Here is a 17,459-nt window from a genome sequence, read left to right on the forward strand (position 1 = left end):
TTACATTTAAAATTAACTCCTTCCCTCCCACCCTCTCCCATAGTAACCTAAATAAATTATATGCATATAATAAAAAAAAGAAATAGAAAATAAAACATAGTAGCCATAGGGACTGAACTTTTTTTAATATGTATGTCAAAAGGGTATATTAATGTTATTTAGGAAATTATGGGCATATACTTAGTAATAGATGCAAAATTGAAAAACTGCACCTTTTTTCAAATACTTTATTTTGAGAAAGCAAATATAAAGTGAACATGCATCCAGTTACCGTAAATGTACAAGCGTATACATGGTGTAAGTAATATAGCTATCTAATGATAATTACATCCATAGGTTTGGTGACATTAATTATAGCTTAGTCTCATTTTTATAATAACCTAACTATTGATAACAACCAACTTTGGTTATTAAACAAACTCCGGGATACGAGGGTTCAGTCCGCAGATGCAATAGTTTTGTGCTGCAGAAGGTATCGACCAATGCCAGGGGATAAAGGCAGTTTTCGCCCGGGACAGCGATCCAACCAATCTATCCTTCAGCGTCTATTAAATGCCGAAATTCGGGTGAGTATCTATAAATGACCCAGATTCTCCATATTTTGTTGAATTTTTCGGATCTGTTCTGGAGGGTGTAGACTGTGTTCTCTAAATCATATATAAGGTCTAGTTCCTTAACAATTTCTGAAAGTTTAGGAACCCTGCTCGTCCCCCATGCTCTCAAGAGCACAGTCTTTGCCGCATTTAAAATGTGTCTTACTACAGACCCTTTAAAGGATTTCATCTTCCAGTTATTTAGGTTCAGTAAGTAAAATTGGGCATTAAATGGGATATCTCTGCCCGACATCTCCCCAAGAATCACCTCAATCTTTTTCCAGAATGGGCCTATGAGTGCGCAATCCCACAGGACATGGAGCAGGGTGCCAACAGCCATTTTGCATCTCCAACAATTTGGATCCCTCTCTGGGAATATATGTGCCAATTTGGCAGGGGTGTAGTACCATCGGGCCAAGATTTTGTAGTTTATTTCTTGTATTCGGGATGCAGCAGAGGCTTTATGAGCAAGTGTACACATTGTGCTTTTTTGTACAGCAGTAAAAGATACTTGTAGATCTTTTTCCCAAGCTTCCAGGAAGGGTAAGGTGTCCACATCCTGACACGATAGGAAAGAGTAGATCAGGGATAGAGATTTCCTCAAGGGATCTCTGGCTAGGCATAAGTTTTCGAACTCTGTGGGATTGCGTCCTCTTCCTGGTGTAGCTCCCACTGCCCTCAGGAAGTGTTTCAAATGTATGTGTCCCCACCAATCAAGATTAGGGTTATGATATTTCAATCGTAGTTCTTCCAAGGTTGTCCACCTATTGAAAGTGAACAGATCACAAATTTTTAATGGACCATTTGTTTTCCAGTATCTCAGATATCCTGGATCACATCCGTGCTCAAAGCATGGGTTATCCCAAATTGGTGTGAGAGGAGTAGGCCAAGAGGAGATGCCAGGCAAAGATCGTGCTCTAGACTAGAGAACACCCTCAAAGTATTTTGGACCAAATCTAGTTTAGACCAATCCGATTTAAATATTACTGATGACCAAGGTAGATTAACTAAGGGGTACTGGGTATAATGTTGCTCAAAACTGACCCATTGTTTAGATGTGGCATGTCTATGCCAATCAATCAATCTGGTTAAGGGCCTTTTTCCACTAGCCTGCGATTTGCGATTTGCTTCTGATCGCAAATCGCAAGGTACATTAAACTAATGGAAACTGCAGCAGCAATTTCCATTAGTGCGATCCGATTGCGATGCGATTTTGGTCAAAGCGCAATCGTCGTCCTGCCGCGTTTTGTATGCGAGCTGAACTATAATGAGTATAGTAGCTCAATCGCAATCGCATGGTGGAAATTGAAACGCGATTGCGATCGCGATCGCAATCGCGATCGCATTTCATAGTGGAAAAGAGCCCTTAGACAGCTGCATAGTACTATTTTTGTACATCCGGAAGAGCTAGGCCCCCTGCATGTTTGGGTCTGTAAAGGATTTGTCTATGTATTCGGGGAGGCCTGCTCTTCCAGACGTATTTGTTAAATACTGTCTGGGCCCTTTTGAGGAAAGAGTTCGGTAGCTGGATTGGGAGAGTCTGGAACAAATATAAGATCCGTGGCATCACGTTCATTTTAATGATAGCAATGCGTCCCAACCAAGAAAATTGGGGTTTGTCCCATTTTTTTAGGTCCGCTGCCAGAGTTTACAGCAGTGGCGGGAAGTTTTTTTGGAAAATATCTCTGATATCGGGGGTGATCTTTGTCCCTAGATAGGTTATGAAGTGGTCATTCCATTTAAAAGGGAAATTTGCTCTTAGCGAGGATTGCAAATCGAGAGGAAACCTGACATTCAGGGCCTCGCTGTAATGATCGCTGCTGCAGCAGCTATTACTGGAAGCAGTAGTGCTGCAGCTCAGGCAGTTCTGATGTCTTTCCATGCAAGCTGCATAGCTTTGTCTGTCTTTCCCTGCTGTCAGCTTGTGACTGATTATCATTCACCTGTGTGGGAATCTGCATGTCTGCTCCCATTGGATGACCTCAGTATAAAGATCTGCTTCCTGCAGGGTTTCCTTGGGTTTTCATAGCTTCAGCTTAAGCCTGCCTTGCTGTCGCTTTAGCCCCCGATCGTGTTTCTTGTTATAAAGATACTTTGCTGGTCTTTGCATCATATATTGGTTCATTGCCAATATATATGCATACCAGCACGTTTATTATTTTCCTTGTATTTGTGTTACGTCGATACATCAGTGTCGCTGATGTATACGTACACGAACTGTTTATATCCTGTGTGCAGTTAGTCAGCTTTCCAGCACGTTTTGGTAGGTTGCGCGTACCGTGACCACCCGTGCTGAGGTAGTTACCCTGCTCCTGGTTCTGTTTGTGGATTGCGTTCATCTCTGCGAAGAGATAACGAATCCTTCTGAATCCTGTTCTGTTACCGTTTGTGGATTGCGTTCATCTCTGCGAAGAGATAGCGAATCCTTCTGAGTCCTGTTCCCTGTGTTACTCCATTCCTAGTCAGCGTTCCTGCTTATGTCATATATCGGTTCATTGCCGATATATACATATGTTAGTCAGACGTTGCAAATAGTTTCATTGATAGCTGTAATTGTAATACGCTAGGAAAACATACTTATTGTATATTTATCTGTGTTACGTTCATCTATCTTAATCCTGCTATTTTCTGACTATCCTGTCCTGTCTTTGTGAGGCACGCCATCGCCGCATCGCATTGGCTGCCTCATTCCAGTCTGTCTGGTTTTGGACGCTTGCTGTCGCTAAGTAGCCGCTAGCTAGCAAGCGTTCATTCTGTCTACCTGTCCTGATCTCCTCAGTTCTGGTTTATGCGCTCAGCGCTACTTTGCGCTGGGGCGTTATAACGAAAGCATTGTTTGTGGCTGTCAGATCTGCACCGGCTCTGTGCGCCACAATCTCCTATTGGAGTCAGTCCTCCCCTCCACTATACTAGGGATAGCCTGTTTCCTTGTGCTAGTGTGTGTACCTCCTCCACGCCAGCTCATGCGTTGCATGCTGACTGTGGAGAATACACCACCAAGCCTTACATTATGAAAACCCCATTACCAATCCCCATTGTGGGGGGGATTCCCAGAAAGTATGACACTGTTAATTATGGTTCCTGTTCCTTTAAGAAATTTGAAGAACTTAGCTCTGAAACAGAAAATGAGTTTTTCTCTGAATGTGCCAGGTTCCTGACCAATCCTGATCTCCAAGCGACTCCTGTTTCAACCTGGGCACTCCAACTAAGTTATATTTTGTTTAAAGGGGAATTATTCCAGTGGGCATTTGATGTTCTCAATCATTCCGATTTGAAAGATAGACCGCTGGAATTTCTAGCGTTTGTGATCCATAACTGGTTGCGCATAGATCCATTGCCTTTTCCTCTTAATGAACTCCTGGCAGCAGGCCAATCAGCTACTCCTTCAATTGCTTGCAAAAATGTTCAGCAAGCAGAAAGTGTTACTGATAATTTTCCTGCAGCCTTGAATAAATCACCAAGAACAGCAGGGAAAACAGCAGGGTCTAAGGCCAAACGCAAACGTTCTAAGAAACGTGTCCGATCTGCAGAGTCGTTATCCTTAGCGACTGAGACCTATAATGAGATTCTGCCATTAACAGATAATGAAATGCAATTGTCTTTCAGGGGAGTTAAATGGACTTATGAAACTACTAATGAACTTTCCTCCCTGGCTAGGGAAAATAAAGATTTTTGTTTAAAAAAAATATCTGAGTATGATTATGAGGAGATATTACAGAGTATTGAACAAATCAACTTATTTGTAAAGCAAGGAAAGTTTGCATACACTACAGTTCAGCACTTGCTACAGGTATTGGAGATTCTTAGGAATAAGGAATCTGCCAATCACCTGCTAATTAACCCAATATATGTCCCTGCTACAATCATATCTGCAAACCATGATCTGCCTGTTAAGTATGCTTGGAATCCTCCATTTGAGAAAGGAGAGATGGAAGCTCTGGTCAATGAATGGAAGAATGATTCAAGTTCATTTTGTCAATTTTACAGTGCAAAAAGTGAATTGGTATTGAATGCATGCATTAAGTCTGCCTATAACCTAATAAAAACTGGTGTGTGTGAGTATGACTTTGTGGCTCCATTGATTGATGTGTGGGAACTGATTTTGGATGATTTTTTTGTGACTCCGAATTCGCAAATTTGGCGTTCTGACCCGCCTGCTTCAGCACCTTTGGCTGATTCAGCAGGTGATTCGGAGCTCTTTTTGTGTGAAATTGAAGTTCCTGCAATTCCACCCTGTACCATGGATAACTCAGTGTTACTTCCCAGTAAAACAGAAGCCACTGATACATTCTTAACCTTGCCCTGCGCAAATTTCTCAGCAGAGAATCCAGAGGTCCTGCTGACTTCCGAGTCCAGCCTAGCCAGTACTCATGACTCTTTGTTTAGTGAAACAGACACCAGAAAAATCTTGCCTGTCTCTGCAAACACTTCTGCAGAAATTACCTGTGTTAATAAAGTTCAACTCCTGTCTGATCCAGCAGATGCGCAAACATTGTGTCTTGATCTTCCTGTTTCTACACTTCGCTCTAGTTTCGTGAATAGCTCAGAGCATCTGCTATGTGAACCTGAAATCGCAGAATTTTTACCTTGTTCAGAAAATTTTCCAATAAATTTGCCCTGTACCATGAATTGTGCAGTAGATCTCTCCAATGAAACTCAGGTCACAGAATCATTATGCTGTCCAGCAGGTGCTTCCATGGTTTTGCCCTGCAATATGGACTGTTCAGTGATCCTGTCCAGTGAAGCTGTGGTCGCAGAGTCTTATGCTTCACCCAGTATTTTGGATACTTTAAACCCTCTAGCAGAGGAGGCTGAAGCACTGCTTACCTCAGTTGGTGTTGCAGTAATATTCACTTGTCTAGCAGCTGTTTTGGAATTACAGTCTGCTCTAATAAAACTTGATGAATTTCTGCCCAGCAAAGCAGAAGCCATTGAAATATTGTCCTCGTCAGCAAGTGTGTCAGATACCTTGCCCTGTACACAGTCTGATTTAACCAATGTTGTTGAGTCCCTCTCCAGTGTTGTAACAGCCGAGGAACTCCAGCCCTGTCCCCTGAATGTTTCAGAAGTCTTGCCCTGTAACATGGATAATTCTGATTCTCTGGTCAAAATAATAGAAATCTCAGAATTTCAGTCCGGTCTGATGAGTGTTCCTGAAACCCAGCCCTGTATCCTGAAAGATTCTAGTTCTCTGGCCGCTGTGGCAGAGGTTCCAGAGTCCCCTTCCTGTCCAGGGAATTCCTCAGTTTTGCCTAGTCCAGTGGGGGCTGCTGCAATACTGACTTGTTCTGCAGCGCCTCATGAGCTCCAATCCAGTGTATTAAATGAGTCTCTGTCCAGTCCAGAGGTAGTTGTGGAGTCCCTATCTGGTTCAGTGCATACATCAGAAGATTTGTCCTGTTTTGTTGGTGCCCCTGAATCTGATTTGTTACTGACTTTGCAGGAATCAGCGACATCTAAGTCTGATCCAGCATTCTCGTGTAAAAGTCCAGTGGTTGCGAAGTTTAGTCATGATGATTTTTTTTTGGCCAGTCCTGGTTTTGGTCCTGTCTTGGCTGACCCTGAGGCTCACAGTTCCTTGACATGCCCAGAGGTTTCTCTTGTGCCGGTGTGCCCAGATGTTCTTTGTGTGCCAGAAGGCCCAAGTGTGTCTAAGGTGTTAGCGTGCTCTGATGCTTCCTTAGTGGGAACACGTTCTGATGTTGCCAGTCTGCCTGCATGCCCAGAGATGGTTCTGGTCCCTGAAAGCCCTGATATTGATGTTTGTCCTTGTGGCCCTGACTCGGGAATTGCCCTAGGTTCCATAGGGGTTCTTGATAGTTCTCCATGTGAGCCTGAGGGGCGTTCTGACCTATGGGGATCTCTTTGGAGCTGCAAGGTGTTCTGGGAGGTCTCTGAGAAAACCTGTCCTGGTGCCTTGGACTGGTTCAACAGTGGGTTTTGTGTTGGTAAAGACAGTACCGGTGGGCATTGCAAAGGCTTTGGCGTTTCTGAACGGTTCCTGGAAGGCGGTGGGTATCGCTCAGGGAATTTCGGAGGGCTTTCTTCTGGAAATCATGGTTCTGATGGGTGTCACACTGGGGCTTGTGGTACTGATGGGCGTGGTTCTGTAGGTTCTGGTTCTGATGGGTTCAGTCTTGTGGGGACTGATTCTGGAATTCGGTCTTGCCGGGCTGTCCCGGTCATCATGAATTATCAGTCAGACTGTTTTGTTGGGAATTTCGGTTTTGAAAAGCGTCTGGAATCCGCTTTTAAAGGCGGGGGTACTGTAATGATCGCTGCTGCAGCAGCTATTACTGGAAGTAGTAGTGCTGCAGCTCAGGCAGTTCTGATCTATTTCCATGCAAGCTGCATAGCTTTGTCTGTCTTTCCCTGCTGTCAGCTTGTGACTGATTATCATTCACCTGTGTGGGAATCTGCATGTCTGCTCCCATTGGATGACCTCAGTATAAAGATCTGCTTCCTGCAGGGTTTCCTTGGGTTTTCATAGCTTCAGCTTAAGCCTGCCTTGCTGTCGCTTTAGCCCCCGATCGTGTTTCTTGTTATAAAGATACTTTGCTGGTCTTTGCATCATATATTGGTTCATTGCCAATATATATGCATACCAGCACGTTTATTATTTTCCTTGTATTTGTGTTACGTCGATACATCAGTGTCGCTGATGTATACGTACACGAACTGTTTATATCCTGTGTGCAGTTAGTCAGCTTTCCAGCACGTTTTGGTAGGTTGCGCGTACCGTGACCACCCGTGCTGAGGTAGTTACCCTGCTCCTGGTTCTGTTTGTGGATTGCGTTCATCTCTGCGAAGAGATAACGAATCCTTCTGAATCCTGTTCTGTTACCGTTTGTGGATTGCGTTCATCTCTGCGAAGAGATAGCGAATCCTTCTGAGTCCTGTTCCCTGTGTTACTCCATTCCTAGTCAGCGTTCCTGCTTATGTCATATATCGGTTCATTGCCGATATATACATATGTTAGTCAGACGTTACAAATAGTTTCATTGATAGCTGTAATTGTAATACGCTAGGAAAACATACTTATTGTATATTTATCTGTGTTACGTTCATCTATCTTAATCCTGCTATTTTCTGACTATCCTGTCCTGTCTTTGTGAGGCACGCCATCGCCGCATCGCATTGGCTGCCTCATTCCAGTCTGTCTGGTTTTGGACGCTTGCTGTCGCTAAGTAGCCGCTAGCTAGCAAGCGTTCATTCTGTCTACCTGTCCTGATCTCCTCAGTTCTGGTTTATGCGCTCAGCGCTACTTTGCGCTGGGGCGTTATAACGAAAGCATTGTTTGTGGCTGTCAGATCTGCACCGGCTCTGTGCGCCACAATCTCCTATTGGAGTCAGTCCTCCCCTCCACTATACTAGGGATAGCCTGTTTCCTTGTGCTAGTGTGTGTACCTCCTCCACGCCAGCTCATGCGTTGCATGCTGACTGTGGAGAATACACCACCAAGCCTTACATTATGAAAACCCAAGGAAACCCTGCAGGAAGCAGATCTTTATACTGAGGTCATCCAATGGGAGCAGACATGCAGATTCCCACACAGGTGAATGATAATCAGTCACAAGCTGACAGCAGGGAAAGACAGACAAAGCTATGCAGCTTGCATGGAAATAGATCAGAACTGCCTGAGCTGCAGCACTACTACTTCCAGTAATAGCTGCTGCAGCAGCGATCATTACACTCGCACTTTTCTAGATTAATCTTAAATAGCGAGATGTTGCTAAATTTGTGGAACTCTTTTAGGAGATTTGGCAAAGATATCAGTGGGTTAGAGATATAAAACAACAAATCATCTGCATATGCTGCTATTTTTGTTTGGTTGTCTCTATGTATGAGGCCCTGAATGTCAACGTTGTTTCGTATGTGGCACAGGAAAGGCTCCAGGGCCAAGGCAAAAATTAGAGGGGAAAATGGACATCCCTGCCTTGTGCCATTTCTGATTTGCAATGCATCAGATAAAAACCCATTGGTCTTAACCCGTGCCGTGGGAGTAGAATATAAAGCACGCACACGCTTAAGCATCCTAGGACCCATGTCTATGTGCCCAAGTACCTCCAACATCCAGGTCCAGTCTACTCGGTCGAAAGCCTTTTCAGCGTCTGTTGAAAGCAACATTAAGGGGATAGCCTCCGACCGAGCAGACTGGACCGCGTCAAGAGTTTAGATGGTGTTATCTCTGCCCTCTCTTCCCGGAATGAAGCCCACCTGATCCCAATGGATAAGATGATTCATATGGGTCGCAAGTCTGTTAGACAGGATTTTGGAAAATATTTTTAGATCTAAGTTGAGCAATGAGATAGGCCGGTAGCTGGCACACGAGGAGGGGTCTTTATTTGACTTGACTATAACTGAAATATGAGATTCAAGCTTTTGAATAGAAAAGGAGCCATCTCCCTCGGGATCCGCAATTTTGTTAAAGGCTCTACACATGGGACCAGGATGCTATTTAAGTGTTTATAATATTCTATAGGGAAGCCGTCAGGCACCGGAGCCTTTCCCGGTTTAATTTGAGAGATCACTTGGGCTATCTCTTCTTCGGAAATTGGTGCCTCTAATTCTTCAATCATCTCTTGTGACAGTTTATGCATAGAAGCCTCTCTCAGGTATTGTTTCATTTTATCCCCCATTACGGACTCTCGGTTTGCCCCAGACTCTCCCACCAGGTTGTATAGTTTGGCATAAAAATTCCGGAAGGTTGAGGCTATCGATTCATTACGTATATGCTTTTGGGATTTAGAATCTATAATTTGGGGGATATAATTTCGTTGTTGTTGCTCTCTCAGAGCCCTGGCCAGGAGTTTACCAGACTTGTTTCCGCTCAGGTAAAAAACATTCTGACATATGTGTGCCGCTTTTAAATGCTTCGCCTTCATGAGTCTCATAACTGAGTCCCTAGCTTCCTTTAATCTTTGTAGGTCTTGTGGTACCGGGTGATGTTTATGCCTTTGTTCCAATTCCTGAATTTCAACAATCAGATCGGCGAGTTCTTTGTTACGCCGCTTCTTGATTCTGGAGCCCAGCTGGATCAAAGATCCTCTAAGCACACATTTGTGGGCCTCCCATGTTGTCAGGCAAGAGACGTCGTTTGTGGAATTAAGTTGAAAATATGTTTCAAGCTCTCGCTTGATAACTGCTACATTCTCAGGCTCGGACAACATGGAGGCGTTAAACTTCCAATTAAAGGGCTTCTCGCGAAGGGGCCTGCAGTATAGTTCCATGGAGGTAGGAGCATGGTCTGAATAATAAATTATGCCAATGTCTGCTCTCTGTGTCTCAGAGAGCAGATCATGTGAGATAAGCAGATAATCTATCCTCGAGTAAACTGCATGGATCGAGGAATACAATGTAAAATCCTTATTGTTTGGATTAAACAGCCTCCACACATCCACTAACTGCCGTTCACGTAAAGCCCTCTTCAGTCTGTTTAATTTGTGGTGGGACATAGAGGATTTTCCATGGGAGGTATCTACTCCTGGATTTAAAGTTAAATTGAGGTCCCCCCCCAATTATTATACTACCTTCGCGAAATATGTCCAGCTTATCTAAGAAGTCTAGCATAAAGTTAACCTGGTTTATATTTGGGGCGTATATAGAGCATATGATGTGTTTTTGCTGATTAAGGAGGCATTTCATCATGATATATCTACCCTGGTCATCTGATTCTATTTCAATATCTGTGATCGGTATGTTTTTGTTCAAGAGAACAGCCACTCTTTTTGTTTTAGAGTCGGGGGAATTGCTAGTATAAAGGAGTTGAAAGTGTTTATTGGTAAGCTTAGGAATTTTGGTCCCTTTAAAATGTGTTTCCTGTATTAACACTATATCCGCTCTTTGCTTCCATATATCATGTAGAAGTGCTGTTCTCTTTTCAGGGATGTTTAGGCCCCTAGCATTGATCGACATTATTTTTAGTTTTGTCATTGATATGCGTCACTAAAGTAGAGCTGAAAATGAACACCTCGTATCCCGGAAGGTAAAACATAACAAAATAATATTAACATCCAAACAATGTGCTGAGAAAAAAGCACAGGCAATCTTTTAGTAATATCAGTCACTAGGACTGTCCTATGTGGGAAGAAAGATATCATGACGGGCATGTCCCGGTCGACATTTCCTCACCCTTTCACACTTATTCATAATTAAGGCATAATATTAACTACCCTGTCAGTAGGAACCACAGGGAAGAACCCCCTAATATCAAACAATCCCCATGGAAAGGGTTATGAATGCGCAGACTAGGTAAATTCAGAGTATAAAGCTAGTTGCTCCGAGTGATGCTAGACGTGCTCAACTTAGAAACCATAAATCAAGCTCAGGTGCAGGGCCATGTAGATAGCAGATAGTGGGAACCTAAGGGACCTCGAGGAGGGTAGGGAGCGCGCGGGCCTCAGCGGAGGTATGGGACTTCTCATATCTGTGTATGGGCCTTATCCTCTTGGATAACTGGGGGCCGTGTGTATTACCACGACAGACCTATATTGCGCTCTATGAGCTGTGATGTTTATGTTATGAGATGGCGCCAATTTTTAGAGCTATAGTGCCATCCCCGTGTGGTGTTATCTAGGCGGGAGCTGGACCCCCTCCCCGGGCTATTGGCTAAGAATCTCTGATGTATGTTTCCCATAAGAAAATCCTCATATCATGTGTGATCACAGTTCCCCCTAATTATATATATAAATGAATATGCGGTAAGTAAGCCAACCAGAGACCATTCAGCTGACAAGGAGGCCTTCTCATCACAATTGCATGTGGCACTAAATCATAATAACAGCAGAAGAGAAATACAATTGTCATATCAAGGAGCGTGGACCTGGCCAGTATGAGGCTATAAACCTGTGTATGTGTAATGAGTTAAAGCGCCTCGCAGAGAGACACCAACCGTCCATTAGGAGTGCAGATCAGGTATACTGGATGGCAACGAGTATTTCCTGCTGGCAAATTTTGCCTTTCCGTGAATTGAGAGAGTCGCTGAATAGTTCTGGCCTCATGTCTACTGTTGGGAAGTATCCCCTAGCCTTGGCCAATGTCGCATCTGGGTTCGTATTTTGTGTAGTCGCCACATATAGTTAGCCTCTCACAAAGGGAAAGTCCGAGGCACAGCGCCATGTGTAGACTCTAATGAGCTGTAGGAAGGGGGGGGGGGGGGGTCCCCAGCATACAAATCGTTTTCTCCCCCCAGGACATCCCTCAGTACTCGTGCCTCCCCAACCCACCTAACTAGCATCCCTTGTATAATAACAATTATATGGTAACCCCACTTATCTGCACCCATGAAGCTCGATTAATCATCTCCTTTATTCTTATTCCGTGCTTGTCGCTGTTTCCGTATGCGTTGCGGAAGGCCAAGGAAAAGCTGCTCCGGTTGCCATTCTGGAACTTCAGTCTCCGGAATCCCCAGTGAACGAAACAACTCCGGTAAGTCTGCAGGGGTACGTAGAGTGAAGGATTACCCCTCCAAGGTGATCTGCAGCTGGAAGGGGAACCCCCATTTGTACACCGCTCCCCTCTCCTGTAGCTCTTTCAGCAGCGGTTGCAACGCTCTCCTTTGAGCCAGCGTACAAGGCGCCAAGTCTTGAAATAGGCTCAGTTGGTTACCTTCATAGAGGATTTCCATACGTTGTCTTGCCGCCTTCATGATGTTTTCTTTGAGGGGGAAGTGGTGAATCCTGCATACCACATCCCGAGGTGGGTCATCTGCGGTTGGCTTTGCCCGTAGGGCCCGGTGTATGCGGTCCATTCGGATAGCTGTATCTTCCGGCGTGCCAAGGAGGCTATTGAAGATGGCCGTCACTGTGGATGTTAACTGGTCCGCCTCCACCGATTCCGGTAAGCCTCGGAGCCGGATGTTGTTCCGGCGGTTCCGGTTTTGTAAGTCCTCCATACCGGTTCGCATCATCGTGTTCACTGTTGTCTGGCGTGTCTGAGATTCCCGGAGTGCGGCTAGATCTGCCTGCAATGCTTGCACGTTCACCTCCACCGCTGCAATACGGGCACTGTTGTCCGACACCGTCGTGGCTAGCAATTGGAGCTCAGCTCTTGTGTTCGCAGTAATTTTCTTTGCGAGCTCTGTGAGGTCACTTTTCGTGGGGAGACTGTGAAGGTAGTCCCATATTTCGTTCAAAGAACGGGTAGTAGCTTCACTGGCGTCCTCTTTTGCTTTAGCTCCCCTCGTGGCAGGCGTGTCGGCCATCTTGGGCTCAGGAGTAGCAGGGCGAGTTAGGAACTTTGACATGGATTGCTGGGTCAGCTTCTCTCTTTTAGGTGTTTTGCTTGCGGTATTCTTTTTCTTGGGTTCTCCGGGCATACTTTGTAGGGTTCTTGCTTTTGTGGGTGCCGCAGAACAGGTAGTTAAGGCTGTCAGAGTGAGGAGCTCCGTCTAGATAGGTCTTTACGCCGCCATGGCTAGCTCCGCCCCCCGCACCTTTATTTCTAAATAAAATATTGGCGCCATAGATTGTGCTAGGGAAATATTTTAAGCATTTTAATAACTGGGAAAAATTGGCAAAAATGGGCAATGTGTGGGTTTTAATCACGGAATCATGTATTATTTTAAAAATATAATGGCAGAAAACTGAGAAATAATGATTTTTTCCTTTTTTTTCAAATTTTTCATGTTAAAATCCATTAAGGATAAAATAATTCTTAGGAAAAATGTACCACCCAAAGAAAGCCTAATTGGTGGCGAAAAAAATAAAGATATAGATTGTTTCATTGTGATAACTAGTAATAAAGTTTTAAGCGAATTAATGGGAGGAGCGTTGAAAAGTGAAAATTGCTCTGGTACAGAAGGGGAAAAACCCCTTGGGGGTGAAGTGGTTAAGAGGGTAAAATATTGGGGTTGACCTATACATGAGGTTGATTTAACCACTTGAGGACAGCAGTGTTAAACCGCCGCCTGGAGACTGAAGGCAGAGCTCCGCCTTCCAAGCAGGAGATGTGCGGGCAGCCTGCGCGTGATCTCCTGCTAGCCCAGGCATGGGCAAACTTGGCCCTCCAGCTGTTAAGGAACTACAAGTCCCACAATGCATTGCAGGAGTCTGGTGGGCAAAATTATATAGCGCGACACAATCCTATTGGGGTATAAGAGTTCATGCAATACTGCTCAATGTTCAACAGTCCACTTTGTATCCTACTCTCTGGGTCTTCTGATTCTCTACACCTTCAGCACACCCGAATATGGAAAGGGACTCACCCTTTACTAAGACCTCCAATCAGGTCTTAGTCAGGCACTGGGGTTATTCCCAGGTCACCCCCGACCACTGCGATCTATTGATAGTGGATCCTGAGTTCTGTTCTCATAGGCTTTATTCAGTAGTTACCTCCAAATAAAAACTCCACATAGTGTGATACTGTTTAAACTTATAAAACTTTAAAATTTATTGCACTTACAATTTCCACGTTAAAAAGCCAGCATGAGTTTTTTAGCGGGCTCTCCCCCGCATCGGTGGCCACTGGTGGGCTCCCTCAATCGAGCGTGTGATCCGCAGGACGGCTGCCGCGCGCACAGCCATTATTGTCACCTCGCGAACGTCCGCTCGGTACACTCCACGCCATCTCTGGGCGCACATCTCCTGCTTGGAAGGCGGATCTCCGCCTTCAGTCTCCAAGCGGCGGTTTAACACTGCTGTCCTCAAGTTGTTAAATCAACCTCATGTATAGGTCAACCCCAATATTTTACCCTCTTAACCACTTCACCCCCGAGGGGTTTTTCCCCTTCTGTACCAGAGCAATTTTCACTTTTCAGCGCTCCTCCCATTAATTCGCTTAAAACTTTATTACTACTTATCACAATGAAACAATCTATATCTTGTTTTTTTTCGCCACCAATTAGGCTTTCTTTGGGTGATACATTTTCAGCTGGAGGGCCAAGTTTGCCCATGCCTGTGCTAGCCCCATAAACGGCCGTTCACGCCAATCGGCGTGGAGCGGACCTGGGGCTGCCGCACTGCTCACGCCAATTGGCGTGGAGCAGTTGGCAAGTAGTTAATAGTGGAAGATACTGCTGCACAGGCGCCCTGGAATATGTGGGCGCTTTATAAATCAATAATATTAACAATAACTGCCAATGTTGGAGAGAAGTGTCCACTTTCTGTCAGGACAAGAAATGAAAGATATTCTCCCAGATGGGGTCACGGAGAGCAATAAATAACCCAAAAGCAGACTTAAACCCCCTCAACACAACTTATAGAAAATCGTTTTTCTAGAAAAGGCCTGTAATACATTAGTATTACCTTTGCAATAGCCCTGCTCACCACACAACAGTTTCTAGGTTAATCTTGCATCATATTTATAGACCAGACCATTTGCAGGAAATAATATTTGCTTAGCAGAGTTCAAATTCAGTTCAGCAGTTGTTGAAGAAATGTGTCAAGCGAAATACGTACATTTTAGTGACTTTTGTGCATATATTCAAAAGTAGAATTCTTTGAAGCTCAATCACCACAAATGACTTCTAACAATAGAAAAGTTATATTGTGTACATATGAAAAAGAAAAAAATACAAAAGAAATACGGTATTGTTAATAGTGATGCAAACATTGTTGAAATAATAGCAAATAAAGCAAAATAAAGCACTAAAAACACAATCAAGCTGGCTTACCGTGTCTGTTTGATGTAGGAAGATGACCGCCTAATATGCAGAGCTCTGGCAGAACACTGAACTACCGTCCTAAACATCTTCTGCTCTTAACTTATGTGACTTGAATAATTCCTAAACAAAAACACACATAATACAACATCAAAAGCTGACGAGCAACATCTAATTGCATGTTTTGTTGCAGTGCAAATATTCACTTCCCAGTTTAGGCAGTTTTCTATGTGCACTTGAAATAAAGTTAGAAGAACATTGAGGCTGCTATATTTACTTCATTTTAAACAATACCAGTTGCCTGGCAGCACTGCTGGTCTATCTGGCTGCAGTAGTGTCTGAACACCATCAGAAACAAGCATGCAGGTAATCTTGTCAGATCTGACAATAATGTCAGAAACACCAGATCTGCTGCATGCTTGTTCAGGGTCTGTGGCTAAAAGTATTAGAGGCAGAGGATCAACAGGACAGCCAGGCAACTGGTATTGCTTAAAAGGAAATAAATATGGTAGCCTCCATATCCCTCTCGCTTTAGTTGTCCTTTAATAGAAAATCACTTTTTTATGCATGAAGCAATGAATCAATTTTGTAAAAAGAAAAAAAGGTAGCTTTAAAAAAAAAAGAAGAAAGATAAAGGAAAGCACTGCACCCATTCACAGATCCTCATCTCTTCCCCAATGACCTACAATGCCTTCTCACTCTCATTTAGTTTGAAACACGCCCCCTTTAATCAAATTTTTTTAGCAAAATGCAGCGCTGACCCAGTCACTGTAGTTCCCATTGTACGTCCATCTGCATTGCCTAATGAGAACGAGGCCTAAGGCCTGGAACCCACTACAAAACGCTATCGCTAATCGCAATCGCTAGTGTTTTGTATGAGCAGTTTGTAAGCGATTTCATGAACGTTTTAGGGAGCGATTTTAAAAAGTGTATCAATTTGCCAGCGGTTGTGTAGCGATTAGCGTTTTAAAGTCTGATTGGTTCTTTCAATTCATTTTAATTTTGTTACAGTGTGCAGTAACTTCAAAACGCTAGCAAAATCACTCAGTGCAGGTTTTGATGAGCGATTATGACAGCTATTACATACTTAACATTGAAGCGCTAACGCTCCCAAAATTTCTGCATGTCCTGCGCTTGTGATTTTTGTAATCGCAATCGCTCCAGTGGAAGTTGCCCCATCCATTTACTGCTCCCTAAATGCTCAAAAAAATCGCCCTTGTGGGTTCCAGCCTTTACTGCTGACTGGTAACCTCTTATGACTGATATACAGGCAAAGCTAAGGGAGCTCAAAGCTATCAAACATATCAAAGAAGCTTTATTGGCAACAACATACTGAATAAAATCACCCCAATAAAAACCCATGATCTGATCAAAGGGCAACAGAAGCAATTGTATGCTATATCACATCATATTATAGTCCCAAAATGGAGTGCACTCCTATTGGCAGACTGCAGCTGTATGAACTTCGGGCCCATATGTCAGACTCATGATATGAACCATCCACTATGGGTATAGTTATAGCTTATGACTGCCAGGCCCTTATCCAGTTAGATTTTTTGTCCTGAGTTTTCTCCTAAAAGATGATTTTTCATTTTATCTAAAGTATTAAAAAAATAGGTGTAAAAAAAAAAAAGAAAAAAGTAATGTCAAACTTATATTGAGTTATTTCTTCCTTGCTCATGGCTTTAAATCTAATGGGAGTCACATTAGAAAAGAAAAAAAGACAGATACTCACCTAAAGAGAGGGAAGGCTCTGTGTCCTAATGAGCCTTCCCTCTCCTCCCCCTGTCCCCTCGTTGCGGCGGCAGCTCCTCCGTTGAAATCTGTGCATGCGTGAGTGCGTGAGAGAGGGTGATCGCGCATGCGCAGTGTGGAGTGGCCCGTCTTCAGGCGCACTTGAACTCCCGAAGATTTTCCGAAGCCTCCCTTCGCCAGTGGAGCGAGCAGTATTTGACTAAATTAGCCAAATACTGCTCCTGGGGACATCGCTGCACTGAGGGCACCAGGACAGGAGCTGGAAGGCTCTATAGGACACAAAGCCTTCCCTCTCCATAGGTAAGTATCTGGCTTTTTTTTTTTTTTTAAACGGTTCCCATTGACTTTAATGGTATTTTATTGGTAAGGTTTGAAAATATTGCCTTGTAGAAATCTCAGGAGAAACATTAATAACACATGATATGTAATTAACTCGGTACTTATCCGTTAGCCGGGCGCATCCGGCAGGTGGCGCTAATTACTATTCCCCCTCCAGGCCGACATGGATAGTA

The 17,459-nt window shown here is 43.9% G+C and overlaps 1 protein-coding gene across 4 annotated transcripts in view; it reads right to left on the minus strand.

Annotated features, from left to right (window-relative positions):
- The window catches only part of NUDT13 (nudix hydrolase 13), a 123,055-nt gene that overhangs the window by 58,029 nt on the left and 47,567 nt on the right, over positions 1 to 17,459 (minus strand). For 3 of the 4 annotated variants that reach the window (XM_068257672.1, XM_068257670.1, XM_068257671.1), the window contains exon 2: positions 15,205 to 15,315. In XM_068257672.1, the coding sequence (XP_068113773.1) occupies positions 15,205 to 15,281 (77 nt within the window). In that variant the 5' untranslated portion in view covers positions 15,282 to 15,315. Of the gene's footprint in view, positions 1 to 15,204; positions 15,316 to 17,459 lie in introns of those variants that run through there. The other variant, XM_068257673.1, reaches the window with a different exon arrangement.

Source organism: Hyperolius riggenbachi, chromosome 10 (genome assembly GCF_040937935.1).
Source record: "Hyperolius riggenbachi isolate aHypRig1 chromosome 10, aHypRig1.pri, whole genome shotgun sequence".
Taxonomy (NCBI): domain Eukaryota; kingdom Metazoa; phylum Chordata; class Amphibia; order Anura; family Hyperoliidae; genus Hyperolius; species Hyperolius riggenbachi.